The sequence below is a fragment of the Poecilia reticulata genome, chromosome 23, assembly GCF_904066995.2.
Source record: "Poecilia reticulata chromosome 23, P_reticulata-male-v2, whole genome shotgun sequence".
Taxonomy (NCBI): domain Eukaryota; kingdom Metazoa; phylum Chordata; class Actinopteri; order Cyprinodontiformes; family Poeciliidae; genus Poecilia; species Poecilia reticulata.
In genome coordinates, this window is record NC_088852.1 from 6,469,410 (window position 1) to 6,496,056 (window position 26,647).

Consider the following 26,647-nt stretch of genomic DNA (forward strand, 5'->3'; position numbering starts at 1 on the left):
AACTTATGATCGGAACCTCAGTATTGGAGGTGGACATTTTCTGAAATGCCCCATATAGATGTTTCTGTGCTGGTGGAGGGTTTTCTGCAGGTACTGCCGTCAGCTGCATTGTCACAGCGCTGCAGGCTGACAGTCTCTGAACCTCTTCTCTGCCTCAACAATCAAAGCAGCTTTATCGTATTCTCTGTGCTCGCTCAGTCCATCAGCCTCTGAAACAGCAGAGACCTGTTGTCTCTGCGCTTCCTCGGCTTCTCAAACCTGTCCTACCTTGGATGCTGCAGTATTTATGGGAATGTTGCATCCCACTGCACCACACGTCCTCCCACTTCATAGCCTGTCACTCCTGAAAGGGAATAAATGGAATTATATTCTATGTAATGCTGCGTATATTGGGAGAGTTTTTCAGCCTAATCCTCCACTGCATGAGTTTTAAAGCAGTCATTAAGTGAATTAAGCAGGGATTATACTTGCTGCATGGGATGGATTTGTTTCAAACAAGAGGATCTGTTTCTGCCGCACTGCTTGCCTGCAGATGCCGTTAGCCCTAATTAACCACAATCTCTTCAATTATTTCACATGCACAGAGTGTAATGTTTGCTGTGCAAGTTAAGATTGTTGTGCATTTTTCCAAAATGAAGGACACACAACCTTAAATAGACAAATTGGCTTGGTGACACATTTCTGTTTTCATCTCATTTTCACCAAAGAATTGAATATCTTGGATAATATTTTTGAGTTGCAAATATTTCTACTCATTGTAGTTAAATGGTGACAGATATATAAAGGAACCTTATATATCTGCCCGCATACATGAACCGTGTTTAATTCCTATCAGGAAGTTGTTGTTTTGAAGCAATGTGATTGGGTGTTAGTTTTGCAGTATACTGCCCCCTCTGGGTTTGGCATGTTTAAAACAACACTGAGGAGTGTTTTTATGTGGATGAAAACTTTTTTGAAACATAATCCATGTGTGTTCAGGGCAATATGTGCAATATTTTAAATGACGTGATGGCAATATTTGGTTTTATAAAGTTTACAAAGCCTTGGTCTGGAAGCGATAAGTAAAGATGTTAAATGTTTAACTGGCCAACGCAGAGCAGTACATAATGCTAAGATGGAAGGAAAACAAAACATGATTTTCAAACATTTTTGCAAACAAAAATGTAAATAATAAAAAAAAAACATATTTGGTTAAATGGCTTATTGCATTTTAGCTATATTGTTTTTATAGCATTAAGTTTCTAGTGAAGTTCTGGTTGAATATTTCAGGATTTTCTCTTTTTATCTACATTTTCAAAATTTTTATGCAAAGATTCTCCATAAGTGAGACCAAGACTGTCCTTCCATCGCTGGTGCCTTTCTAAAAAAAAAATTTTCAAAGGTAAAAGTTTCCACTCAGGTCTTTGCCGTTGTTAGCAGCTAAAATGTTAATGAATAAAGACTCTGCCACCCACATGAACTTTCTCTGGCACTTCTCTGTGGTGGATAAAGCGGCGATGCTGCTGCTGCTTCTCAGCTCATTTATCCCACTTTGGTCGACACTTGCGGCTCAGTCAGGCTAATGGCAGCTTGTAGTCGCTCTGGGCTCTGACATTAAAAGTGTTTGGGTCCATTGACTTGTCGGAAGAAAAAGCAATAAAGTGTTGTCTTCTCTGACAGCCACAGGAAATCACTGTGGAGAACTGCTATGCACACAGCCACACTCCCACGCTTTTACTTTGCGTTTTTACTTTGTTTTTAATTGCGTTTCAATTAAGTGTAGACTTTTAATTATGTTGAGTTTGTTTCGGATGTTTGCACTAATCTAAGTTTGGTTTAAAGTTTTCCTTAAACTTTTTTGTGCATTTTCCTGACTTTAAATCGTGTTTTCAGAAAGTATATAGATGGGGGGTGAAAAAGTGTTTTTTTTTCTTCTTCTTCTTTTTGTTTTGCACTGAACTTGATCAAAAGCTAACTGTAAGATGCAGAGAAGAGCTGTGATTCGGCTCACATGCACAAAGAGCAAGCATGTAAAGTGTTAGAGCTGCACAGCGGCAGATCTGACAGCCTGAAGAACTCATCTCGACAGGATTCGTCTTGATTTGCACATATGAAGGCAGCATCTGACGAAACACTCGTCAAAACCAAACGCTCACAAACTCACAGAAATGTTTGAGAAATATAAGCCCGAATCATTTGAAGCTTTTGAATGTTTTCCAGTTTACGAGGATGCATTCCGACACTTTGAAGCTTTCCTAGGAAAATTTGTACGGATGTACTTAAAGAGAAGAGTTTTGGGAACTGACCCTGTTAATTACTTGTAGCGGTTTGGAGAAGGATTTAAGACTTGCTGCTTTAGAAATCCGAGATGTTCAGCCTGTGAGTGAATTTCATTGTGTGAGCATCCAGACTGAGACTTTTCTCCCGGCATCATGTCTGGATGCCATCTAGATTTTCAGTATATTGGATATAAGAAACTCAGGTAAAATCTCAGGTTTATGGAAAGTAAAAGTTTTAGCATAAAACAACATTTTTGCTAAACTTGCTAGCATAACTTCCACTGTTTTGTTGTTGCAGATTGGCTTTTGGTGTAGTGTTGGGCCTTTTCATTTTGATAACCCTTCTGGGCCACCGTAGAAATGAGCAAAGGTCAGAAAACTCCCACTCAGAAAGCTGAACTTTATTAGAAGTCAGAATATAGCAGTTTTTTTTTATTATTTTTTTTACCAAAGATGACCAAATGCTCCAATTTAATCAGTTTAATCAAAAGGTGATGTTAGAGAGGAGTTTGTTTTCCAATCGAATCACACATGATGGGTGGTACATTAAAGGAGGAAAGTTTTTCTTTGACAGAGTGACACTTTTGAGATTCATGAACATGTTTTTATTTTTTGTCTGTTTGAAATAAATTTGTGACTTAGAGGAGGGACAACGTCTCTTGTCCAGTTCATAATTGTTTCTCTCTGAGGAGTTAGAAGTTACGTGCAACAAGCGATTTCTGCTCCTCTGGTTTTTGATTGAGTTTTTTAAAATTTCGAACACATTCCTCTACATTTTTTCTCACATAAATCTGTAGATATAAGCTGTATAGTTCCAAATGCTCACATAAACACACATTGTCGTTGGGGAGGAATGCATGTATTTCCCAGGAGTGAACCCCTGGCAGATCTGACGGAAATACAGTTGCACACACAGAGATCCATCATCAAAAGCCTCAGTGTTGACAGGCTTATATATTCAACAGTAAAAGCTTCAATCTATATTTATCCCTCTGCTGCTTCTTTCCTTTTGTCTTGCTCACATTTTGCCAGTTTTTATTTTATGTTTACACCCACATTAATCATTGATTCAACCACAGGCAGTTGCTGGATGATTGTCTGTCTACTTGTGGATCCTTGAGTGAAACCACTGCCCGGGTTTGGATTTAATTTCAGTACACAGGGCAGATCACATCAGGACCACTTGCTTAGTTTGTCGTTATTCAGCATTTTTGAGGACCTTTGAGTTTAACTTTCATAGTAGGTGTAAAGAAGGAGAAGAAACCGTTGCTCTATAAAAAAAATGGAACAAAATGTTAAACTTTTCCACAGAGAATGTAGACAAAGACCAGGACTTCTGGAATAATGTTTTACATGGCACAGGAGTATCAAGTTTATTTATTTTGGAGACATTCTTTTGATATTTTTGTAAACAAAAGTATCCTTTTGCAATCACTCACTATTTTGTTTTGGTCCATCTCATAAAATCCCCATAGAAAGATTCTTGTTTGGAGGGATAAAATGACAAAATGTGAAAAATAAAAGCGGTGTGAATACTTCTGCCAGGGATTGCAAATAAACTTTATCCCTGAAGTTGCATCAGATTTGTGAGGTGCTTTCACCGACAGTGATGCCGCTGTGTGTGAATCTTTCTAGCTGGGTATCAAACCATAATTGGATGATGCTCTGACCTCTGATTGGATCTTTGTTGGCAGGTAGCAGCTGACAGAAAGCTGCAATTATATTTGTGTATGTATGTCGCCACCTCTGAAAACAGTGTTGCCACAAATGAGATCGGTTTGTTTTTTGTGTTTTCCTGCACATTTAAAGACTTTCTGACCATTTTATCATCGCTCTCTGCTGTCCTTCCCCATCTTCGCTTTTATCCGCTGTTAAATGGCCGTACACTGGGGAAATTAGCTCCGCAGTCATTGGACACACACACACGCAGTGTCTATGTGTGTGTGAAAGACATCACTGTACCGAGCAGCACTCATATTCTCCTCCTGCGGTTGTTGCTATGGCTTTTCAAATTACAGAACATCTCCTCACCACAGCCTTATGCTACCCTGCCTGTGATTGCTGGTGTAGTGGGTGGAAGTATGCAAGACGCTAAGTGTAGAACTGAACTCCTCGATTTTCTGTTCCGACCCGGTCCGCTCAGCACAGCTCTGCTTTGCCAACGCAACTGGTTCAGCTTCACTCTTACTCTTATTCAGAACTGATACATACAGAGCAGAAACAACTGTTTTATGAATAATGCAAAATAAACTACATATGTGCAATACTTAGTTTTCAATTCCTTCAGTATCAAATGATTAACAGCTCTCATGTTTGAAGGTGTAGAGAAAATAATCTTTGCACTCTTTATCAAGTTTAAGAGTTCTCAAACTTGATGTAGATGGTCTAATTTTGTCTTTCATTTTTGAAAAATGTATATATTAACTTTATTTTTTAGCACTTTCAAAGAGAGAATAAATACGCTACAATATTAAAACAATGAACATTAAATCAATGTTAAGCATAAGTGTTTATTTTATTAAAATTAGTAATAAAATACTAATTCACACCAAATGCGATACTCGTGTCAAAAACGCACCCGACACTTCAAATTGCATGTTTTATTTCTAAGAGGGAGAAAATTAAGGTTCATTTATGATTTGTTATTGTTAATACGATGCAATAATTTTCTCCTACTCGTTTGCTTTTCTCCATATAGATAAATAGATCTGATTATCATCAGTAAAACACTGGAATACAGTGGCATTTCTCCTAAATGTTTCCACCACAGGCAACCTGTATCTTGTATCTTGCAGCTAAATAACGTTAACACATGAGGGCATTAAGCCGACCTTCCTGAATTAAATTCTCAGTTCAAATTATAGACATCGACTACAGAACAATCATTTAGGACAATATAATTGAGAGAGAAAGAGAAAAAAAAAACAAATCTTTGCTTTGTCTCTGTACCTGCCTTTGACTCGTTCTTTTGGTCCAAGGTCACTCGTCCCATGCAGCCGTGAACGAGGAGGAGCACGGTAACCATGACAACTGCTCAACGGGCCCCACACCGGACTGCTCACCCCCTTCCCCTGACACGGCCCTGAAGAACATCGAGAGAGTCATCCGCCCACAGGTGAATGAGCGCTCACACACTAATGAATGCGTTATAGGTCGCTTGATGCATTATTGAGCATCCCTGCATCCTCCCACCAGCAACTTACACACACACACACGCACACACACACACACACACACACACACACACACACACACACACACACACACACACACACACACACACACACACACACACACATGCAGAAAAATAATATATTTTTCCATCTGCATGTAGTTCAGTATCACTTGTAGAACTCTGAAATATTATATCTGTGCGTATAAAGCGTCAGAACCAAAGCTTTAAATATGTTTGTCAGATATTTGATAAAAGCAAAAACCAAATAAAAGTTGCTTCAGTTCTAACTTACCGTGAAAGATCAGCAATTATGAACGAACATCTGGCTGCTTAACGTGAGTCTTAAAGAAGCGGATGTGAACGATACAAGCATGCGGAGCATCATCCGAGAAGCACGATGTGAACCTAATGCAGTTAGACGAACCCATTTATCGGCATACATGCTTAGCTGCTATGAATTTAGATTAAAATGTATGCTATTTATGTTTGTGTTTTATTGTGTTTGGGAGATTTCAGCAGAAAATTCCCAGCATCTGGAATATAAATTTAATAATTGATGCATGTTTATTTTTTTTTACTACTTTGATAAATGTATTATTTTCATATCTAAGACTTTGTTTTGATGAAATATTAAGTTTTTTGCGGAGTCAATTACCGACCTTGTGAAATATTAATCTCTGCGGATTTTATAGATTTAGTTTCTCGTTTCTCATTTCCTGTAAACGCATCCTTAGGCTTTCATCTCCATCTGAAAGGGTCACATTTTATAGGACATATCTAATCATTTGTTCCCATTTCCTTTTGTTATGTTTGGGCTAGTAGCTTGACATTGTTAATCTCCTTGTGAAATACTCAGAAAAACTTGAAAAAAAGCAAATGCAAGATTGGATAACATCCCCTGAAAGGCAAAATGCCTAGAGGACATTGAACTCATCAAAACATAGCATCTGCTTTCTAAGTAGATAAATTATTTCTTTGATTCTTCTCTAGTAAGGAAGAAGAGATAAAAATGAATGTTGTCTAAGATCAGAAATTTGGAGACCTAACAAACAAGCACCTTGCCAAGGTTTTAAAAGCACACTCGGGTGAGCCCAGTACTGTCACAGTTTTTAGAAAAATTGCATTTGAAAAAACAAAGAAGAAACTTCTGGCTTCGTTCAGATTGGCATCATAACATTTACTCCAATTCTGATCAGCATTCTTAACTATGCAGTTGTTTTGTAAATCATACGATGAGTGAAAGGAAGTAGCTGGCAGTCTCACTTTTCTACACATAGTAAATCAGTGTTTACTCGTCACAATAAAACTTGTCTGTCATGCTTTCAGTCTTTATAAGTTTATCTACACTTATTTGTGTCTCATAATCATCCATATGTGATAATAATTTGGTTTCCGTTCCAGAGATATGAAGCTCCAAAAGCCTTTTTAAAAAAAATCAGAATAATGTTTTAAAATTACCTGCTTGGAAAATTTAGAAAATTTCAGTTCAAACTGTCAAAATGTTTACATTTCATAGCACAAGAATATCACTGCTGCTGCTTTATTAGGCTCGTGCGACTGCAGAGTAGGTTGCCGAGTTGTTTCCGATCATGAATAACTCATTTCAAACTCGGCAATTTAAATGCAACAAGTCGGCCTCATTAGTGACTCCAGCTAAATTTATTCCTCTCACTCCTGACTCCGAGTTGATAGTATCATATACCGAGGAGCTTCACGGATGTTTCACACCTTGATAATTAAAGGCAGTTGTTTTCTCACTGAGAGGATGATGTGACATAATGCAAAAAATAAAAGTCCAACTCCAGTCCCTGTTCACTGCAGGGAGTCATAATCAGACTGTTAAACAATGGATCCTGATAAATAAACTTTAATGAGCTGCAAGAGGTTGACGCAGAAACGATGATGGTTTTAATTATTAATGAAGTCACTTATTTTTTTAAACTGTGCCTCAATTTGAATTGTTTCTTACCTCAAAAAGCCACATTTTCCCCCTCATATCATTTACTCTGCCATATTTAAAAACCAGCAGTTTGTATGTTCACTAGAGACGCACCGATCCGATATCAATATCCGTATCAATCCTGATTTTTAAGAACATTCTAGATCAGGAAACGATTATAGTGTTGATAGATTATTATGCGCCCAATCCATAAGATCAGATCTATTCAGTTCAATTCTGTTTTATTATTTGCTTTACATTATATTTTTAATTCTTAATTGCACTTTCTGAAGCTTTTAAAATAAGAATTGTTGCAGTTAATTTTTTTTAACCTTTTTTGTCAGATTCAGTTTCTTTATTATTTATTTTACATTGTCTGTCATACTCATAATTGCGCTGACTAAACAATATAAAGTTTTTAAATTTATTAGACTTACCAAATAAATTTCTAACTCAGTACTTTTTTGAAAAAGAAATGCTTTAAGACAATTCAGCAGTGTTTTTAAGTATCGGATCGGTATCGGCCGATATTAAACTCAGATTTCAGTATCGATATCGGAAGGGAAAACGTGTATCGGTGCATCTCTCCTGCTAAAATTAACATCTCTAATTCCTCTTCAACATCTTTTTTTTTTTTTTTTTTCGTTGCTCCTTCTCTCTTGAGTACATGTGAACTAGTTGTGGGACAAATGTGAAATGTTGCACCTAATATTTGCGGATCAGTCAATTAAGACGACTTATAGGTGGAATTATGGTAAAATTACACCTAAAATTGTTGCACTCAATTATTTCCAGGAGGAATTTTTAGGTTTGTGATGCAACATTGACATGAAGGAGGTTGTTAAAATTAACCACTTCCCTCATCTTGAGCAAATCGTTTAAATTTCTCGATAAGCTCCACCTTCTCCTCTCGTCTGTCGTTCTCCCACCCGGACCAAACTTTGGCATGTGAACTAATGTGTGCACAGGGATCACACGCCGTGCCCAGCAGGCTGCTGTTCGGCTTGAAGTGTGCATAATCAAGAAGCACCACAGAACAGTTTTATAGCTCATAATTAATACTCGAGAATTCATTTCATCTGGTTTTAGTGCTCCCGCTGGCGATTTCTCCTCTTCAGTTTCAGCAAACGCAACTCACAGATAAGAAAACAAGAGCTCCTGTATTTATTTGGATGCATTGAATGTGGTGTAGTAGCATCCTGTAGGCTTTCTGGCTTTAACATATAAATATTGATAAGGTACTGTAAGACCGCCACTAAAAATCCAGATTTCATAGCAGCTTCTAAACAGGATGACTTTTTAATGAAGATTTGATTCAATTATTCACTCATAATCAGACTTAAATACTCATATAATGCAGGATGTATCATTCGGTTCTCACTAAAAGCTGTGGTTGTATTTTAAGATTGAGAGCAAACTTGAGAGAACACGAGCCATTGACTTTAAAAGCAAACATGATCACACAGGCTGTGTTGCTGCGGTCCAGATTCTTCATGTTTTGCTCACTTTTATGTCTTTATCCTTTGCCTCCTGTCCAAACTGTCAGCTGGGCTTGTTAGATCTCCAAAGGCTCACACTCTGAGCCCGCCTGAAAGCGAGACGCTGAGTTGAAAGGCGCAGAAAGAGCGGAGGCCCTTAGATGACTGCACAGCATCATGGGGTTATCAGCCTCATGCCCACTGGCTCTGTGTCCTACTTTGCTGGCTGTGTGAATCATTTGAAAGGAAAATCCCCTTTTTTTTTTTTTTTTGCTCATGATGCAGTTTCTGATTACAGGGAGCGCATGATTAAACTTGTGTCCTCTATCGTCTTGCAAGATGCCAAAATTAATCTACATCTTAATGTGTGAATATCTTGATCTTCAAAAAAGTTGCAGCATTATTTTTTCCCCCCTGTTTTGTTGGGTTAAAAATAGTTTTTAAAACTTTTATTATCAAATATCTTCAAAACACCTTTGAACGTTGTAGAAGACGACTGGATAGATTGAAAAAATTAAAATAAAATGTAATTGTAAGTTAGATGGGCTAAATTATGGACTCACATCTCACTGTAAGGACTACAAATATTTTTTGTCTTGGCGATTTCCTGAAATAAAGTGCTGCTTATGGGATGTATCTCTGGACTTAACTTCACAATCCGGTTTGGTTAGAAAACATAATCATTATGTCGTTTAGTCACTGATTTGCAAACTTATACGGGAATATTTAAAGGAGACGAGCTAAAGTGGCATTTTTATTTTTTTGTTGCCTTTATTTAAATGTTTTTCATCATAACATTGAAAATCAGCTTCATAAACATTTCTGACATGAAGTACTAGCATCTAAAACACAGATTTCTTTACTTATTTATGCTTTTATTCTACTTTTATTGTGTCTTCTGTCTCCCAAAAGAGGGAATAGGCAATGCACAACTGCTAACTATTTAGATTTGGCTGATTGTCAAAGATGAAAGCATTCAGTGAGTTTGCTAATGCAGATAAGATCCTGACTGCTGCCCAAAAAAAAAAAGGTTATGAGGGAGATGAATGTATCTAAAGTGTAGCTGCAGCACCATTTAAGTCCATTTGAGGGCATGTCTTTAATGAAGAAGCATGTTTAATCTTACTTGTAGATTTATGCTGCGGTCTGTAGTGCACACTTTAGAAGGAAGTAGCTACATAAGCATTGCCACGTAAGAGCAGACCCAGTGGCGGTGTGATTGAGTGGATAAGCCCCTCTGATGCATGAATACTGAGATGCACACACTCCAGTGGAGTGGAGATAAGGCACAACAGCTACAGACCCATCCTGAGGGGCAAAGATAAGATATTTGTGCAGAGGATATACCAACACAAACCACTGCAGGTAACACAGGAGTCACATAAATTTCAACTTTACTCGACTACGTTACATGTCGGTTACTTGCTTCATTAAGTTAAGATGCGTCTTTCTAAAAACTGAACATGTCAAGTTGGTGACTTTTCGTTAGGGTTATCCAAGTAAATTTGGGAATATTTGCGCTCCACATTTTTAAGATTTGTGTTTGTAAAAAATAAAATACCTTTTACTTTTACTACTGTACTTGTGTTGGTCCTCAGTTTAAAATCCCAGTAATGCCCATAAAACATATTTTGTGATTGTAATAGTTCAAACAGAATCACATTTATTGTCTAAGATTGTGAGCACAAACAATTGTCTGTTTGAATGCAGACATTAAATATAAATAAATAGCACAGACATGAATGTGTCCAGGATGTGTGAGGTGTGCAGAGATGTTAGCTTATGACCTGTAAAAATCTCTGAATGGAGGACGGGTCTACTAGTCAGTTTACTTTGTGTCTCCTAATTATTTATTAAAATGTAAACTTCCCTACGTTTCAGGACATTCAGGAGTGGATTTAATACTCCAGTCTACACTCAGATAGTGATATTCTCTCACTTAACCTTTTTCAGTGTGTTTTCCTGATTTATTTGGAGTATTACTTTCCATATGGGTGTAAGGAGACCTTTTTGTGTTTGTGTGCACAATTAAAAACAATCTGCTTTCCCAGCCTTTGCCCCCCCTGAGGAAAGGCCGGGGTCGCACGCAGCTAATTGAACAGACTAATGCTGAAAGCTCTCCACTGGGAGTTCGACTTCTGAGCTGTTTTCTGGCATTTCCCACCCGTACTAAAGGATTTGCGTGTAGCATTTTGATGATTTCAACAAATCAGGGGGGCTCAAACACATCATTAGTTTTGAGCCCAGAGATTTGGTAGCCTTAGCCGGCCTCTGCGCTGCATTTTGATATATTTGCTGCCATAAATGTGGAGGAAAAACGGTTTCAATGCTTGATCGGAGATTAGTGCCGATAAAAAGTATTCACCACATTTTTATTTTTTTTTGGACCAAACTTTAATGTCCAAGTAAAAACACTTCTACAAAATAATCACAATTAAGTAAAAAAGTAAAACATAAAATAGTTGATTGCATTAATATTCACCCATTTAAAGTAACATATCCACCAGTGTTGTGTTCAAGACCACCTAACCCGAGACCAAGAGAAGACCAAGACCAGAGTGTATCGAGACCGAGACAAGACCAAGACTTTTAGGGTCCGAGACCAAGTCAAGACCAAGACCGAGGGAAGTCAAGACCGAGTCAAGACCAAGACCAGCGCCCCGCGCTACACGACACAATAAAATGTAAAATATCATCAAAATTACTTCTCAAATTGATCTGAAAGAGCCATATTCCCATAAAAACACATAGATATTAAATACTTAATAAATTTAACCAATGTTAAATTTAACAAACTCTTTGTTCTGCTTTGCGGTGGTCTTGTGCCATCCCTAAAAAGATTACGCCCTGGGTGTTTACCCATGTTGCTCATGTCAGAAACCACCGTCTGCACCATTAAACATAGCAATTGAGGCAATGCCCTGACGCTCAACTATGAACATTGACCAAGGAGCAACAAGCAAGAAGTAGATACTTGTATGCCAGTAGTTCCCAAACTTTTTGTCCTGCGCCCCCCCAGTGGTTTCCAAACATTTTCTACCTCCCCCCCCCTACAAATAGCTGTGTGGTTGAACGAGGTGTTTTTGAGGGGGGGGATCGTCATATTTGGTTTCATCAAACTAAACAGTTTCTCCCGCAGGGCTTTGGGATTCTTTTTTCTTTTTTTCCATCTCTCTTGAAACCTTGATCTCCTTACTCCTTAATAATGCTGGCTAAATTGATCAAGAACCTATTAATGTTTTTAAACAAAGATACAATAAAAATGCAGGTTTTTAGCAGTTTTTTATGTTTTCATAGAATATTTGCGTTAATTTCCACAACAGAGTAGAACTGAAAGTACAAATGTTTTTAGATCAATGTTTCTTTATTATTAGGTTGGAAACTTTGTGCTTCTTTCACGTCATTTCCCTTACATCAGTGGTTCCCAAACTTTTTCTCCTGGACCCCCCCAGTGGTTTCCAAACTATTTCTAGCTAGTCATCTTTTAGCTAACTTTACTTGCATCAAGCAGCTTTACTAAACAGTCTATTGGTTTGGGGGGAAAACTGTGAAAAGTTATTTGCGTTTTGCTGGTTTGCTGCCATGATTCTAACACAACTGTGCAACTCCGCACAGTAGCAGGTCTCCTTCGCTGCCGCACAGGTGTAAACCCAGCGTCGTAGCGCTCATGTTGCGTTTAAAGGTGGCACGGAAAACCTGATTACCACATGTTAACAATGGATTAAACAGTTTTACCTGCTGATAAAAGTGACAGAGGACACAGATATGGTTAGTGTGGAAACCCCTACTGTATCAAATTGACAGAGGAATAACAGAGACCTGGCAGCGCATACAGGGTTCATGTTTTTTTTTTGTTTTGTTTTTTCTTTTTCATCCAGACAGCTTCCTGTGCCCCCCCTGCAATGGCAACTTTTTTCAACACAATGCTTATGTGTCTCTATACAGCTAGCTTTGCTAACATCACGTCAACTGAGCTTTCCTTTCTTTGAGATGCTTTTCTAAGTGACGAAAAATATTAGACCTAGTCCCCACTGTCTGTGAAAGCGAAGCGCTGCTGAGTTAGCTGTGGCCATCGGATTTCTTATAATTTATGCAGCGCTATTCTATTACTGACTATTAGACAGATCTTCTGCCGCTGAGAGAAAAGCACTGCGCATGTCTTAGAGCGCCGAGTGCGAGTGAAAGGTGGGGAGGAGGGGGCAGAAACATAAACACGTAATTGGCAAGTCACGTTATTGGTTGGATTTTTATCGGTGCGTTTTGCATCCACTGAAAACAAAGATGTTAACAAATAAACTGGACAGTATGCTGTACGTTTAGTGATATTTTCACAATTGCGGTCTCGACCGGTCTTGAAATAAAATGCCGAGTCCTCAGCGCCCGAGACCGAGACAAGACCGAGACCAAATGCGGTCGAGTCCGAGACGAGACCGAGACCATCAAAAAATGATCTCGAGACCGGTATCGAGACCAAGACCGATCTCAAGTGCTACAACACTGATATCCACACACTGTGCTGTAATTTTAGCCAAAGATATTGATTTAAAGGGGGTGAATATTTATGCAATTACTATTTTTCTAAATATCAGTTTCAGGTTTTCTGCAAACTTATCAGAAAAGCCTAATTTTGCTGTTGCTGATTGATTTGAAAAAACAGTAAAAAGGTTAACGAAGGAGCTGAATTGTTTTTACTGGCTTTGTAAAATTAAAATACCAAATACTACCTGATGAAAAATTTGGAATAATTTTGTTAAAAGGTATTAGCAATTTAATTATTTGAGTGTGTAAACGATGGCAGCGTAGCAATTTTTTTATGGTAACAAATGAACAGTATAGACTCAGGTACAGTTTATTTCTTTTTTTAAATTAATAAATCTATAAAAGGGACGTAATTGTTCTGATTTTAAGCATAAATCCTCCGGTATGGGAATGCTCTAATGTGTATTTTACTGCAAAAAACAACCTGATTTATACAGAACGCAGCCAAAAACAGGAACACAATGACTGGGATTACTGGACCAAATGAGACCAAAATACACCACTTTGTATCCCGCAGTCATAATGAATGACTTGGGTAATCGGAGGCTAGTTTTCAAGAGTGATTCAAAGCTATTTTTAATAAGAATGGGGGAATTTACAAAGTGGATTTATGTAAAAACAACAAAAAACGGTTCTGAACTGTATGAACTGATTTTTCTGTCCAAACCAGAAGAAAAATCTGGTTGCATTAAGGTTAATTTTATCGTTGGTAACTGAATTAATAATGTTGGTGGAAAAACTAAGGGAACATTTTTGTATCGCGGCTCAAAGATCAGAATGTTTTATGATTAGTTGGGAGGTGAGAATATATCAAGTGATTACATTTCACTGATTTTGCATTTTGTTTTAAGAGAAAATGTGGCATATGAGGCAATATCAATCAACACAGCAAAATGAAACTTAAACATCCTTACAGATGAGAAAATAAAAGTTTCTTTGCGTGTTTTTTGTGGTTGTGTCTGAACAGAAATTAAGGATACAGACAGAAAACAAGCAACCTGACAACAAAAGACATGAATAACAATTCATATTCAGCCTAATTAATTTTAATATAATCAGTCGGGAAGTTGCCCCGTCATCTAAAAATATCAATTACAGCCATAACCAAGAACATAATTACCTTTCAGTCTCGGACTCATGTTGTTTTACAGCTGGCATCAAAGGGGAAGTAATTGCAACAGCACTGATTTAAAGTAAGTGTCTTTTAGAGCTGCAAGATAAATCATGATTCTGCAAATATCTGAACCACTGATCAGCGTAATTTCATGGCAATAATTACATTCTTCATACGTCAGCAACAGTCGCTTTGCTTCGTTTTTCCTCAAGCTTTTTCAAGTCTGTGTTAATTGAGATTTTGAAGGCGTGTGTCATTTATTAGCACCCAGACTCATTAGAAAGACGTTAGACATGTTTTCCCCCAGCAGACGTGGCTCCAGCTGAGGAAGATGGTTTCTCCTGAGCCTGATCTGTGTGTGTCTGTGTGTGTTCTGCCTCTGCATCTGTGTCTAAGCTCATTAATCCCCTCCCAATCGGCCGTGACATGTTCATTAGCCTGCTGCCTGTTTGCATCGTTAATGCCAGGCTTTATCCGGAGCTCCGACGTGTTTTCTGGCGTATACATGTGTAGTTTAATAAGCTCGAGTCCAGAAAGGAGACGTAGGGGCCAAGTGCACAGTCAAGGCTGATGAGTGCTGTAATAAAGAGAAGTTGAAGTTGCAATTGAACTCGTTAAACATCTCGGAGGAAAAGCCCCGGAGTGCTGAGCTCCTGCTGGAACGTGGCAGGAAAAGGCAGCTGAGTCACCGGGTTGGATGATGTTTTGATTTCAAAGTAAGCATCACAGAGTGAATTAATGATCAATTAATTTCTTTTCCAATAACTCTTCATTTGCATCTGATCATTAATTCTTCAGATGTCGTGGAGCTTCGTGATATAAATAATATTTGTAAATCTTCAGCTTCACATTTTGTGACGTTCCAACCACAAACTTTCATTTATTCTACTGGATTTTTTTTGCGATAGACATAACTGTACTTTGGAAACCTGATGTGACATAAATGTAAAGTGCAATAAGTGTCACCCCTTGAGTCTGGACTTTAACTAGGCCATTCTTGCACATCAATGTGATCTAGTCCTGTCCTGTTTATCTCTGGTTGTTGGTTTGTGGTTGTTATCCTTCTGAAGGTAAATTATTTTATTTATTTATTTTTGCCCTTTTTGGCATCTAACATGTTTTCTTCCTGCTTTTACCCCAATACGCTGCAAAAACACAAAGTTTTACTCAGCATTTTTGGTATAGTTTCTAGTTCAAATATCCTACTCCTTCAAATAAGACAAAACTAACTCATAAGCAACTTTTCAACACGATATAGGAGCTTAAGGTTTCTTAATATTGATGAAAAACTACTTAATTATTTCACTTATAACAAGACATTTTTGCGAGGTTATGAATAAAATAATCTGTCAACAGAACCAGTACTTTTTGTCAATATTAAGAGATTATTTATTTAAAACAAGCCCCTATTTGTTGCTGAAAAGTTATTGATATGTTAGTTTTGTCTTATTTCAATATTTGAACTATAAAACATAAGGCTGTCCATAAATCTAGACTAAAAACACTTGGAAATATTTAGTTTTTGCAGTTTAAATGTTGACATTATTTCCAATAATCTTCCCCCTCACCTACTGAAGCACGGTGATGTCAGCATGATGCTGACATCACCGTGTTTCCCCCCATGCGGATGGTGCTTTCAGGATGATGTACAGTTTTGCCTGAAAGTCAAAAGGTTCAACTTTGACTCATCTGACTTGAACGCCATCTTCCTTGTCTCCTGGTTTGTAGCAAACTTAAGTAATTTTCTACTTCTCCTATGTCGCATTACATGACATATCAATATTTGTGGCTGTACCATAACAAAATGTGACAAAGCTCAAAGGGTGGGAATACCTCTGAAAGGGCACTGCGTCTGTGTTTCCTTTGGTAAACCGAGTAAAGTCCAATAAAAGATTAATGGAATAAAATCCTGTTTTTGACAGCAGGCTTGTGTATCCTCCTCCTCTCTGCCCACTCAGGGTGATTCCCCATTGGCCTCATATATCATTGTCATTATTCCCTGATGCCTCTCTGCATTGTTGGGCTCTTGTCTAGTTGATGCATTGGACCTTTAAACATCCCGTTGGTTGCTGCTGCAGGAGTGTTATTCTCCAAAAGGGACAGAAAGTTGTAAAATAAAAAAAGTGGAGTTTATTGCTGGGCTGTGTACTGGAACATCAAGCTGTCTTTGATTTGACTCTGTGTTCCTGTATTACGTTTTAAGTGATTTGATTTATGGCACGGGACAGACTGGAATTGCAGGATGAGGTGTTGTTGTGAATTTTTAATTATTTTGAGCTCTGTGCTGTTTGTGGGTCATGTTTGTGAATTTATCCGTCTCGTCTGAAGGTTGTAGAGATTATAAGATAAGTGTTGTTTGGTGCAACCTGGTAACACTTTGCTGCTTTCTTTGAATAAAAGAGGATTATTTACAACTGACTGGCAGGGACTCAAGTTACTAACCAGTTTTTCAGCGCATCTCTGTTGAAGAAAAACAATGTTTTAATTATTATTAGATATTTTTGTCTGTATCTGTGCATTTTCTGGACCCTGACAGATGCTTGGTAATTCTTTCTAGAAGCCAAAGCGTCGTCTTTAGCGGTCAGTCGCAGGCCAAACTTAGGCTAAAGATGTTCCTTTGTGGACTTTATGTTGTTAAAGGAAAAGGACATGCAGTGTTTTCGCTTCATTTTAAATTATTCATTCGCGTTTGTCTCAGTTCCTTGTTTGTTCTTCAAAGATGGAAAATCAAACATTGATTGGGAGAAAATCCATTTCACTTTGGGCTGATGTTCAACACAGGTTAAAGTTAAACTCCGACTGATTGAAGGAGCTCTGCAAGAGGCATGTCTGAATTTAGCAAGGACATGTCCTTAAGTGCGCGGTGACCACAGCAGACAAAAAAATAAGTTAAACTAAACTGGAAACAGTTTCACTGCAACTTATAGGAAGTTAAGCCTTTATTTAATCGTACAGCAGAAGGAATAATCCTCATTTGTTCGGTTCTGTCAGCTACAGTTTGTGACTCCTTCCCTTTTCCTACTGGAGTGTTTTTCTTCTGCTTAGAAGTTAACGATTCATAAATCATTTTTCCTTCAGCCGGTTTCTTACACAAACATCAACTCTTCACGATGCCCGTTTGGCTTTTATTTCTTTTCTTTTCTTTTCCTGGCTTATTTCTGTCAGTTTTTCATGCCCTGATGCTTTGATGTCTCCCTTGGTCTACCTGGATGTTTCCCCTGTCAGAATCTTTCTTTGCTATTTTCTTCTTTTTCAAAATGATTAACACTTTCTGCAGCTCTCCGTGAGGATTTCACTTCCACAAAGATTTTTATAATCCTTTCCCGTGAAGGCATCCAATTGCTTTTTTTTTTTTAAATGCAGCCCCTTTTTATTAATACTTGTATTTGTTTTAGGAAAGCAATTCCTTGACTTAACCTGGAAACAGTGCCATCGCAAAGCCAACTTTCAGCTGTTGAAAGAAAACGCTTTGTTTCTTATCTGTGATTTCAGATTTTATAGCCAGTTAAACCGAGTTATGGTAGCTTGAAAAGCAAATAATCCAGCCCAAATAGTCAAACACAACACTCATCTGTGTGATAGATTTTAACATAAGACTGTCCATAAATCTAGAAAATGTTTCCTTAATGATATTACTCCACTTTTTCATTTCTTCTCCCCCCTAATCACTATAAACCATCTTCTTCTCAATCTTTTTATCTGTTCTCCATTAATTCAAGTGTCTCATCCCCCGTTTCTCTTCCGCTCTTCAGCTTTCAGTATCTTCTTTTCAGATTCATCACTGTCCCTGGGTCATCCTCTTTGCTTTGGGTTTTAAGTTTCAGTCCATCTAAATGTCCTATTTTAAACAGTTCTAGTAGAAGAGCGTCCTCTCCTCCTCCTGTCTCCGTTTTCTTTCATCCCTGGAGTCACAAAAGAGACCCCGAAGGTCTCATGAAGGTTGTTGCATTTCCGTCTTTAAACGTTTCAGAGTTTTTATTTTTCCGTGGTGGTTTAGCATATTGATTCGTGACACACGCGCCAGCAGGGTTTTAACTGTAAGAGCTGTTTTTTAAGGCACAGCAGCAGGTTCTTCGGAGCTGCAAATACTTCATTATGTAAGACGTGTTTACCAGATGCCAATTTCATTTGTCTTCGTCCGTGCTGCTGCTTTGTCTGATGTAAATTAGATCTGAGCTGTTTCGCTTCCTTGTTCTCAGTCATTTCATCTCTTGTTCTTCATCTTTGTCATAAAGCACAGATACTGAGATTCTCAAACATTTTAACTTGAGTGGAGACATTTTGCATGAAAGATCTCTTAGAGTCTACATTTCAGAAAGTTTGCTTGAGCTGATGTTTGATGCCAGAAATACTTCTTATTACCTAACACAGGTGTCAAACTCCAGTCCTCAAGGGCCGCTGTCCTGCAGTTTTTAGGTGTGCCACCGGTACAAAGCACTGGAATGAAATGGCTTAATTACCTCCTCCTTGTGTAGATATGTTCTCCAGAGCCTTGCTAATGACCTAATTATTTTATTCAGGTGTGGTGCAGCAGAGGCACATCTAAAAGTTGCAGGACAGCGGCCCTTGAGGACTGGAGTTTGACACCCCTGACCTAACAGTTATTAAAATTTAATTATTGAGTCTACTAGAGTATTGAAATTCAGCTGTTTACGACCAAAGTACGATGGTTAAATGGCTTTCAGAGAGCTGCTAAAGCAAGTTAATGAAGTCCTTTCCCACTGCCGGCGGCCGGTTTCGCCTCACTGCTTTAAGAACTACAACATATCCACATAACTGGAGGTAGATTCAGGGGAGTAACCTTCAAGAAGATAAACCCGTAAGCTGTGACAACACGAGGGATTTCATGATGCCGTTTCCTGCAGGCTCCGGTGGACCAGTTTGTGGTAACTTTGAGATAATTAGGCCACTTTATTATTGTTGGCTGGGCTGCGTAAAGCGGCTGATATTGCTCGACTGAAAATGAGCTGCTGCTTGCCTTGCAGATGAGTAATATAGATTAAAATCATCTTAATGTCAACACAGGACTAATGATCTAAATACAGATTCCATTTATATATAGTTTAAGCAAGTTGCCTCTGAACCACATCGTTTTTGTAGTCCTCAACGTCCTGCTGAGGGAATTGAGGGAACATTTTTTGTTGTTTCTGTCCTCCTGTTGAGCATGTTGATATTTGTCTGGCAGGGTTTCCCTCAGTGTATTATAAGCCTGGCGGGCCACCAGGCTTAGCATTGTTAATCTATTTTAGTTTTTCTTCATGATTGCCTTTTTTAAAGACTTTATAGTTGACATTTAGGTATTAATCTTCCAGTCTTCCAATAACACATAACTATCAAGTGATATTTTCAAATTTCCTGTTAACTATAAACATGTTTTACCTCAGAAATATGACGGGCAGCTGGATGACTAACCTAGCGCCCCGAGCATCGGGCTTAGCAACTTTTCTAGGGGAATCCCTGTTTGGGATCATTCTCATGTTAGAAAACATCCAGTTGTGCTCTAAAATTTTATATATGCACCCAGATATCATTTACTCTTTTGCTCAAAATACTGCGGTTAGGCTTGGTGGAGGCAAATATTTGTTTCCTGTTTAACTTTTTCAAAGCAGCAAGAAGTTGGGTTTTAATATGTAATGTATTGTTTCGTCTCACTAGACCTGGTCTTTGTTCTTCTTTTTCATTCAGCCCAAGCAGCGCACGTCCCTGTCTTCCTCTCTGGATGTCCAGAGGCCAGTCAACCACAGCTGCGAACCCAGTGAGGTGAGCTCGTCTCTGGGCTACGCCAGCTTCAGCACCAGCCCTCCTGCCAGCCCCCCCCTCAGCCCCAACCAGGAGGACTCTGCAGGCTCCAACGACGACTGTCAGCTCACAGGTACAGCCCTGGCGTCGATATTTTAAACTAAATTCCCACTGTTTTGAGAAGAGAAAATATTAAAACCTGCACATGCAGTATGTTTATCCATCTGCTGACTTAGTTATAGGCGGTTTTAGCTCAATAGTTTATATGACTTTTGACTTTAAGGGTGAAAATCATATTTTTTTTTGTCGCTGCTGTTCTTTTTTCACTGCATCTTTGTTGCCAGAGAGAGCACAGAAGGTAATCGCTTCTGCCCCGGGGACCAAATGAGATCTTATTCCCTTTGCCCTTGGTGTCAAAGAATTGAAATCATATTTCTGCTCCTGTCACACAGGAGGGTAAACCCAAGAGGTAGACAAACACCTTATAGGCAGAAGTCAGATCTCTGGAAAAAGACTGTTGGCCTCAGATGGACTGAGGAGGCAGAAAGCTTTCCACTCAGACTGGATAGGACTGAGGCATTGGAGATTATTTTCAGAGTGATAAAAAGTAATAGAAGATTGGTATCATTTGGTTCCTGAATTTAAAAAAAACTATTCACTGCATTCAGAAGCTATCATAAGTTAAGTTGGTTTTCTCTAACCTTAAGAAGTAAACGTTATTTAATTGAGATACCTTGTATTTTTATTAAAATCAACCATTCAAATTCAAAAATTGTTTGTAGATATGAGAAAAAATTGGCTTCATATCTCAAGAAAAGACGTTAATTAAATGTTTTCTTTTGAAATAACATCATGCTTTCATCATGTTCTGCCTGCCGTTAAAATGAGTTTGACTCATTTTCCTGTTGACACTCTTCAGCTTTAGCTATTAGTAGCTAACTTAAATTAATAATTGTAATTTTAGCTCATTCACTGATGCTAGCTAGCTCTAGCTGCTATGATAATAATATGTTGTACTCCAACAGTAGTTGATAGTACTTTTTTGTGCTTGAAAGTCCTATTTTAAAAATACAAGAAGTCACAATATGTTTTCTCTCTGTGCAAATTTTACAAGACATTATTGTCATATTTTTGGATGCCTAAAATAAGTTTTAAAATGTTCAGTGAGCTGCACGTATACTTTGTTGCTACAGTAATTTTTTTCTTAACAAATTAACAGCTTGTAAACAGTTTGTAAAAATCTGTGCAGCTGATGATTGGATAAGATCATCGCTCTCCAAAGGGAAACTTTTCTACATATCTGAAAATCAAGGTTTCAAAACATCAGCAGAAAAAGTTACTTTGGTTCAGTGGGAGTCCTTTTTACTGTCATAGCAGATAAAGTGTTGTTGGTTTCATCTAATGATGCTTGTTCTCCCCTGCTGAGTTTGAGTTTCAGCTCCAAATGGAATAGAAGCGGTAATGAAATTAGGTGGTTTCACCAACAGTTTAACGGTTAAGTTGCTCACAGACACTTTATTAAAAAAGCAAATAATAAAACCAAACAGATTTCTTCTCTGTCTGCTGCTTCTCTGTCAGATTTACTTCTGACCTTCATGTCATTAATGTCATTACCTTGTCAAGCTGCTTGTGTTGCCATAGCAGTGGGACTCTTCGTTGTCATGGCGAAGCAGTGGCCTTGGTTACACTCATTAACCAGTGACGTAATCATTGGTACTTCCGTCTCTCACCTGGCTTTCAGTCCAGCTGTCCCTCACATACACGCACACATGCACACGCACACACTACTACCAGGCACAGAGGAGTGGGAGTGGGAGCAGGAGTGGGTGTGCGTGGGTGTGTGTGTGTGTGTGTGCTTGTTTCATCCTGCTGCAGTTCAGAAACCCTGCTGGACTTTGATCGGTGTGGAGCCTGAAATGAAAAAAGGAAAAAAAAAAAAAAACACACCATCAATCCACAGGTGGGTGCGTGTGTGTGTGCGCGTGTGCAGCAAACACACACTGACTGAGACATCTTCTGCTTTTATTCCCACTGAAGTGCTGCAGCAGCATGTCGCTTCCCTCTTGAAACGTCCGCCTTGGCCTGATGATGATTTCTTCTGAGGAACTAATGTTGCTCAAAGTCAACCTGTCAAACCTGTAATGTGTCTTTGGTGTTTTGTTCTGTATGCAGTGAATGGGATTTATGAATATGCTAATCTGGCTCTGCTTACATCGAAGCTTCCCAACAGACTTTCCTTCCACAATGGAAAGAGCAAAGCAAAGTAATGATATGAACTTTCTGTGAGAATCAGTGCGGCAGCATCTTGGTCATTTTTGATTTTTGGTGGTCGTGGGATATTGTAGATATTGCAAGATGGCTGAAAGAAAATGCATGAAAAATGAGACATGGCTTCTGAGATGTGGAGTGCATGATTTGTTCAACATTTAATAATTTTGGTTTGTGAGCAGATTTTGTAGGGGGGTTGTTCAATTCAATAACATCAGCAGGAGAATAATAAAATAATCAAATGCATACAAATTAGTGAGTTTGGGAACAAAGTTGAAAGTTGGTGTTCAAGAGATGCACACCACAAAATCCAGCTTTGTCGTTTTGGATAAATTTGCCATTAGTTTTTCTTTGAAAGAATAAAAATAACACAGAGACATAAAAGCAGGAGGATTCCCCAATCTAGCTCTGTTTTTAAATTGCTGTGGTCTTTACAAGAATACATTGGCATGATGGAATAGTGAATCCATAAACAGTGAGAGGAAACGTTGAAACTATAGTAGTTAAAGTAAATGACAAAATATCACATATTCCATAAAACTCTGAACTTCTTTAATTTAGCTTTAGGCTTTTGCACAAGTAAATCCATAATCCACCGTATTATTTTCTTAAGAGTGCCTACTTTGTGTAAAACACAGGGAGATCATTAACAATGCATGCAAATACGCAATGGAACATAATTTTCTTTTATTATTTTGTTACTGACCCAAAACAGAATGGCGCCCTGGGCCAAGAGCCTCATCTCCCATATCAAAAAAAGAAACTTAATTGTAGGTTTAAAACAAATGTCTAACAAACCTAACATTTTTTTAATAAAATGTAGAATTAGTTTAGCCTCGACAACGGTCATTTGTTTTTGATATAAAACTGTTAGAAATGTTCCTCGGACATAGAGAAAGACAACAAAGTCAGAGTTTTCAGAGTTTTGTCAATATACGTGCCTTTTTCTAATGTTAAAAAACAAAACAAAAAACCTCAACAATTTCCAAATATTTGTCCTGATATAAAAATGTGACTGTGTAGCACTCTATCTTGTGTTGGGCATTTCTTCTCCCCACCTCCTTCGCTCTTTCTCTCTTTTCCTCTCGTTCTCTAGTTCACTGTCTAAACTTCCTGCACCAGGAATAGATTGGCACCTATTTATTTTTTCCATTTAAGTTTTTTCACAATTCCCCCCCACCTCCTCATCCTCCGTTTTCTTCTGCCGCTCTGCTCATCCCTCCTGCTCTCTCCACTTATTAGCCGTGCAAGGCTCATTGTGGGGTAACCATGGTAACTAGAGGCTAACAGGGAGAAAAGAGACGTAGACGGACCGAACAGAGCAGCGTTACATGCATGTGGATACAGAAGACAGAGTCTCGGGATTCAAAGGATGCCAGTGAAGAAAGCGAGTGGGTGATGGAGAATGGGAATCTTGTGTTGCAGGGAGGGGAGGGGATGTAATGTGAGAATTAAGAAACGAGGACAAGGAAGTGAGGAATCACTTTTGTTATTCTGCACACCATATAAGGTGCTTCCTTCCTTGCCTTCACATCTGTATCTCCTCTAATTTTCTTCCTTAAAAGACATAAGCCGTTCTCTGATGCTAAGCTAACAATACACACAATGAGTCCCAGCCCTGCAGCAGTTTATGCTGGTGTCAGCCACCTGCGTAGGCTGCTGGACAAAAAGTAGCCCTATTTATAACCCAATCTATCACCAGGGCTGCTGTTTTGCTACATAACTCAGCTTTATGCAATCCCAGCCACAGACAGAGTACCGAATGCAGTGCAGTGTTTATGCAGAAGCAGTTGCAGTCCATGAATTATGCAGAACCCCCCTTCAATAATTCGGTAACAAACATGCACCAACCTGCAGGTGTCAATTTGTTTATCTGGAAACGCTTTAGGTGCTGAAAACGTCATAGCTTCTCGTAAGCTCATGTTTTATTTGTCTGGGGTTTTTGTGTTTGTTTTTTGCTGCTGCAGCTTTCCACTTTAAAGATATACAGTTGCAAACGATAGTTTTTAAATTTAATCAACTGAGTCATCCGAAGATCTTCTTTTCCACCTTGGCTTCACTTTCTGATTCATTTCCCAGATGATTTGTCAAATTCCTATTAAACTGACAGTAGGTCTCTGTTTTTAAGTGTAAAGGAGTTTAAATGATGATCAACTATAAGGTTTAATTCATTCATTCAGTTATTTTCAATGAAATAATGAATATTTGTTGTGTGCTTATCAGAACATTATTCTATAAAGTGTTATGGAAGAGGACTATTGCCACCGGGAAGAAAAAAAACAAACTTTTTCTTAGAATTAACCCTAATTTTATAGTTTTAGCCAGTTATTTGTTGTCGCCAACGTTCATCACTGAGCAAGTCTGATTATTTTGTGTCCATTTTCCTCTTTTGTTCAGAGCTAAGCATTCCTACATCACAGGTACTCACTCACCTTACAGTGCAAACAGCCCAACCGGGACGAAACCAATCAATGATCTTGATCAATTAATGAGCCTTTAGTACCTACACAATGGACAGTGCTTGTTTTATACAGATAATCCACCTTAAACTCATTAAACTGATGAAGTTGGAATCAAACACCTGCACAAGGTAACTTGATGCATAACTTTAAAAACATTCTTTTATTTTGTAAGACACTCCTACAAATACCCCAACAAATCCTTGAGCTGTAATGTTCTCATTAGAAGAGGAACAAGACTCAGCAAGTCTTTACATCTGAGTCATAAATTGAAAGCATTTACCTTTGGTGAGTTCCGAACTCTGTAATTTAACTCTAATTAACCTGATGTTGTAATTAATGATTAGTAAGGCCTGGAGCACACCTTCTTTGTGCTTGACCTGATTCAGCTGACACATGATGCAGCTGCGCTAACGGGGCAGGTTCAGGATTTCTGTGCAGTCATTCTAAATGTCCCTCGTTTTTTTAGCCAGGATAGCAAAATGATTTGTTTGCTAGTTGGCAAAATTGTTTTACTGTGGATATTGACGCTGTTTTATAGTTTAAGTAATCCTACCTCATTCGAAGTTTGTGTTAAAGTCAAACATTGGTCTTTTAGTTCTTTTCTATCCTTTATGATTACCTCACCATCTTGGCCCGAGAGTGTAATGCTCCTTACAGTTTGAGAGTCCAAACTCGATAAAATAATCATTAGCTGAATTAATCTGAAAGTTAATCAAACTCCCCTGCTGCACCAGCCATTTCATATAAATGTGAGAGCATCTTTACCGGTGTAGATGGAGTATCTGCATAGTGTAGCATGAGATAAAAACACACTAATTTGGATATTTATTTAAGTACAGAGAATTTTTCAGCATGTTTCAGTCTCTGTAGAGATTTGTCCGTGATCTTTTGCACTAAATTCAAGCTTTCCTGAGCGCTGTATTTGCACACTTGTCAATAAACCTGGTCCAGTCTATGCATCATTGTGTAATTTCCCATTCAGTCTTTTCTGGTTTAGCTTTTAAGAGGAAGACCCAACATAATGATGAGTCATGGTGGACACAAAAGAAGCTCACGCAGACAGCCAGACTCTGTTCAGAATAACTAAATGGAAAGAATGTGGAGAAATGTACTGTGAAAGTCATCCTGCTGTTGGTCACACAGAAAAAAGAATAGTCAGGGAAAGCCTTACATGGTTTAACATTTTACAGTGATACAGATGAATAAAATAACCTATTTGTTTGGAATTGAATTCATTGTTCAGAAGTTTTAGGCTTAATAGTTAAAAGCATCACAAGGTGATGATAAAGAGAATCTATTTGATAGAACATAGATTTGCTTTCACCGGAGTCAGGAATTTATATACAGTTCTTTTATAGATAAAGCAAAATCTCAACATCACCACTGCTTTCTGTCTCACACCAGCACTAAATGTATTTCCAGTGACACCAGTGAGAGACTTCTGTCACTCTTCATGGGACTTGAAAAATGTGTTACCACAGGAGACAAGCCTGTTGCTGTGGCAATAAACTCTGGAGTCAGAAATGAAAGGGCGAGTTCAGCGTGTGGAAAGTGGCTCCCCTTTACCCGAAGGCTGGCTTTAGATACGCACAGGCTATCAGCAATAAAGTAATGCTCTCAGCAGGGAGTTGCTATCTGCAGTCATCCACAGAAAAGAGTCAAGCCCAGACTGTTG

The 26,647-nt window shown here is 38.4% G+C and overlaps 1 protein-coding gene across 9 annotated transcripts in view; it reads left to right on the forward strand.

Annotated features, from left to right (window-relative positions):
- anks1b (ankyrin repeat and sterile alpha motif domain containing 1B) overlaps nt 1-26,647 on the forward strand; it is a 201,311-nt gene that overhangs the window by 94,134 nt on the left and 80,530 nt on the right. For all 9 annotated transcript variants that reach the window (XR_014086089.1, XM_008400554.3, XM_017302833.2 and 6 more), the window contains exons 12-13: nt 5,237-5,373; nt 20,189-20,375. Coding sequence is in view for 8 of the 9 variants with exons in the window: in XM_008400554.3 (XP_008398776.2) it covers nt 5,237-5,373; nt 20,189-20,375 (324 nt within the window). In the remaining variant the exon portion in view is untranslated. The remainder of the gene's footprint in view (nt 1-5,236; nt 5,374-20,188; nt 20,376-26,647) is intronic.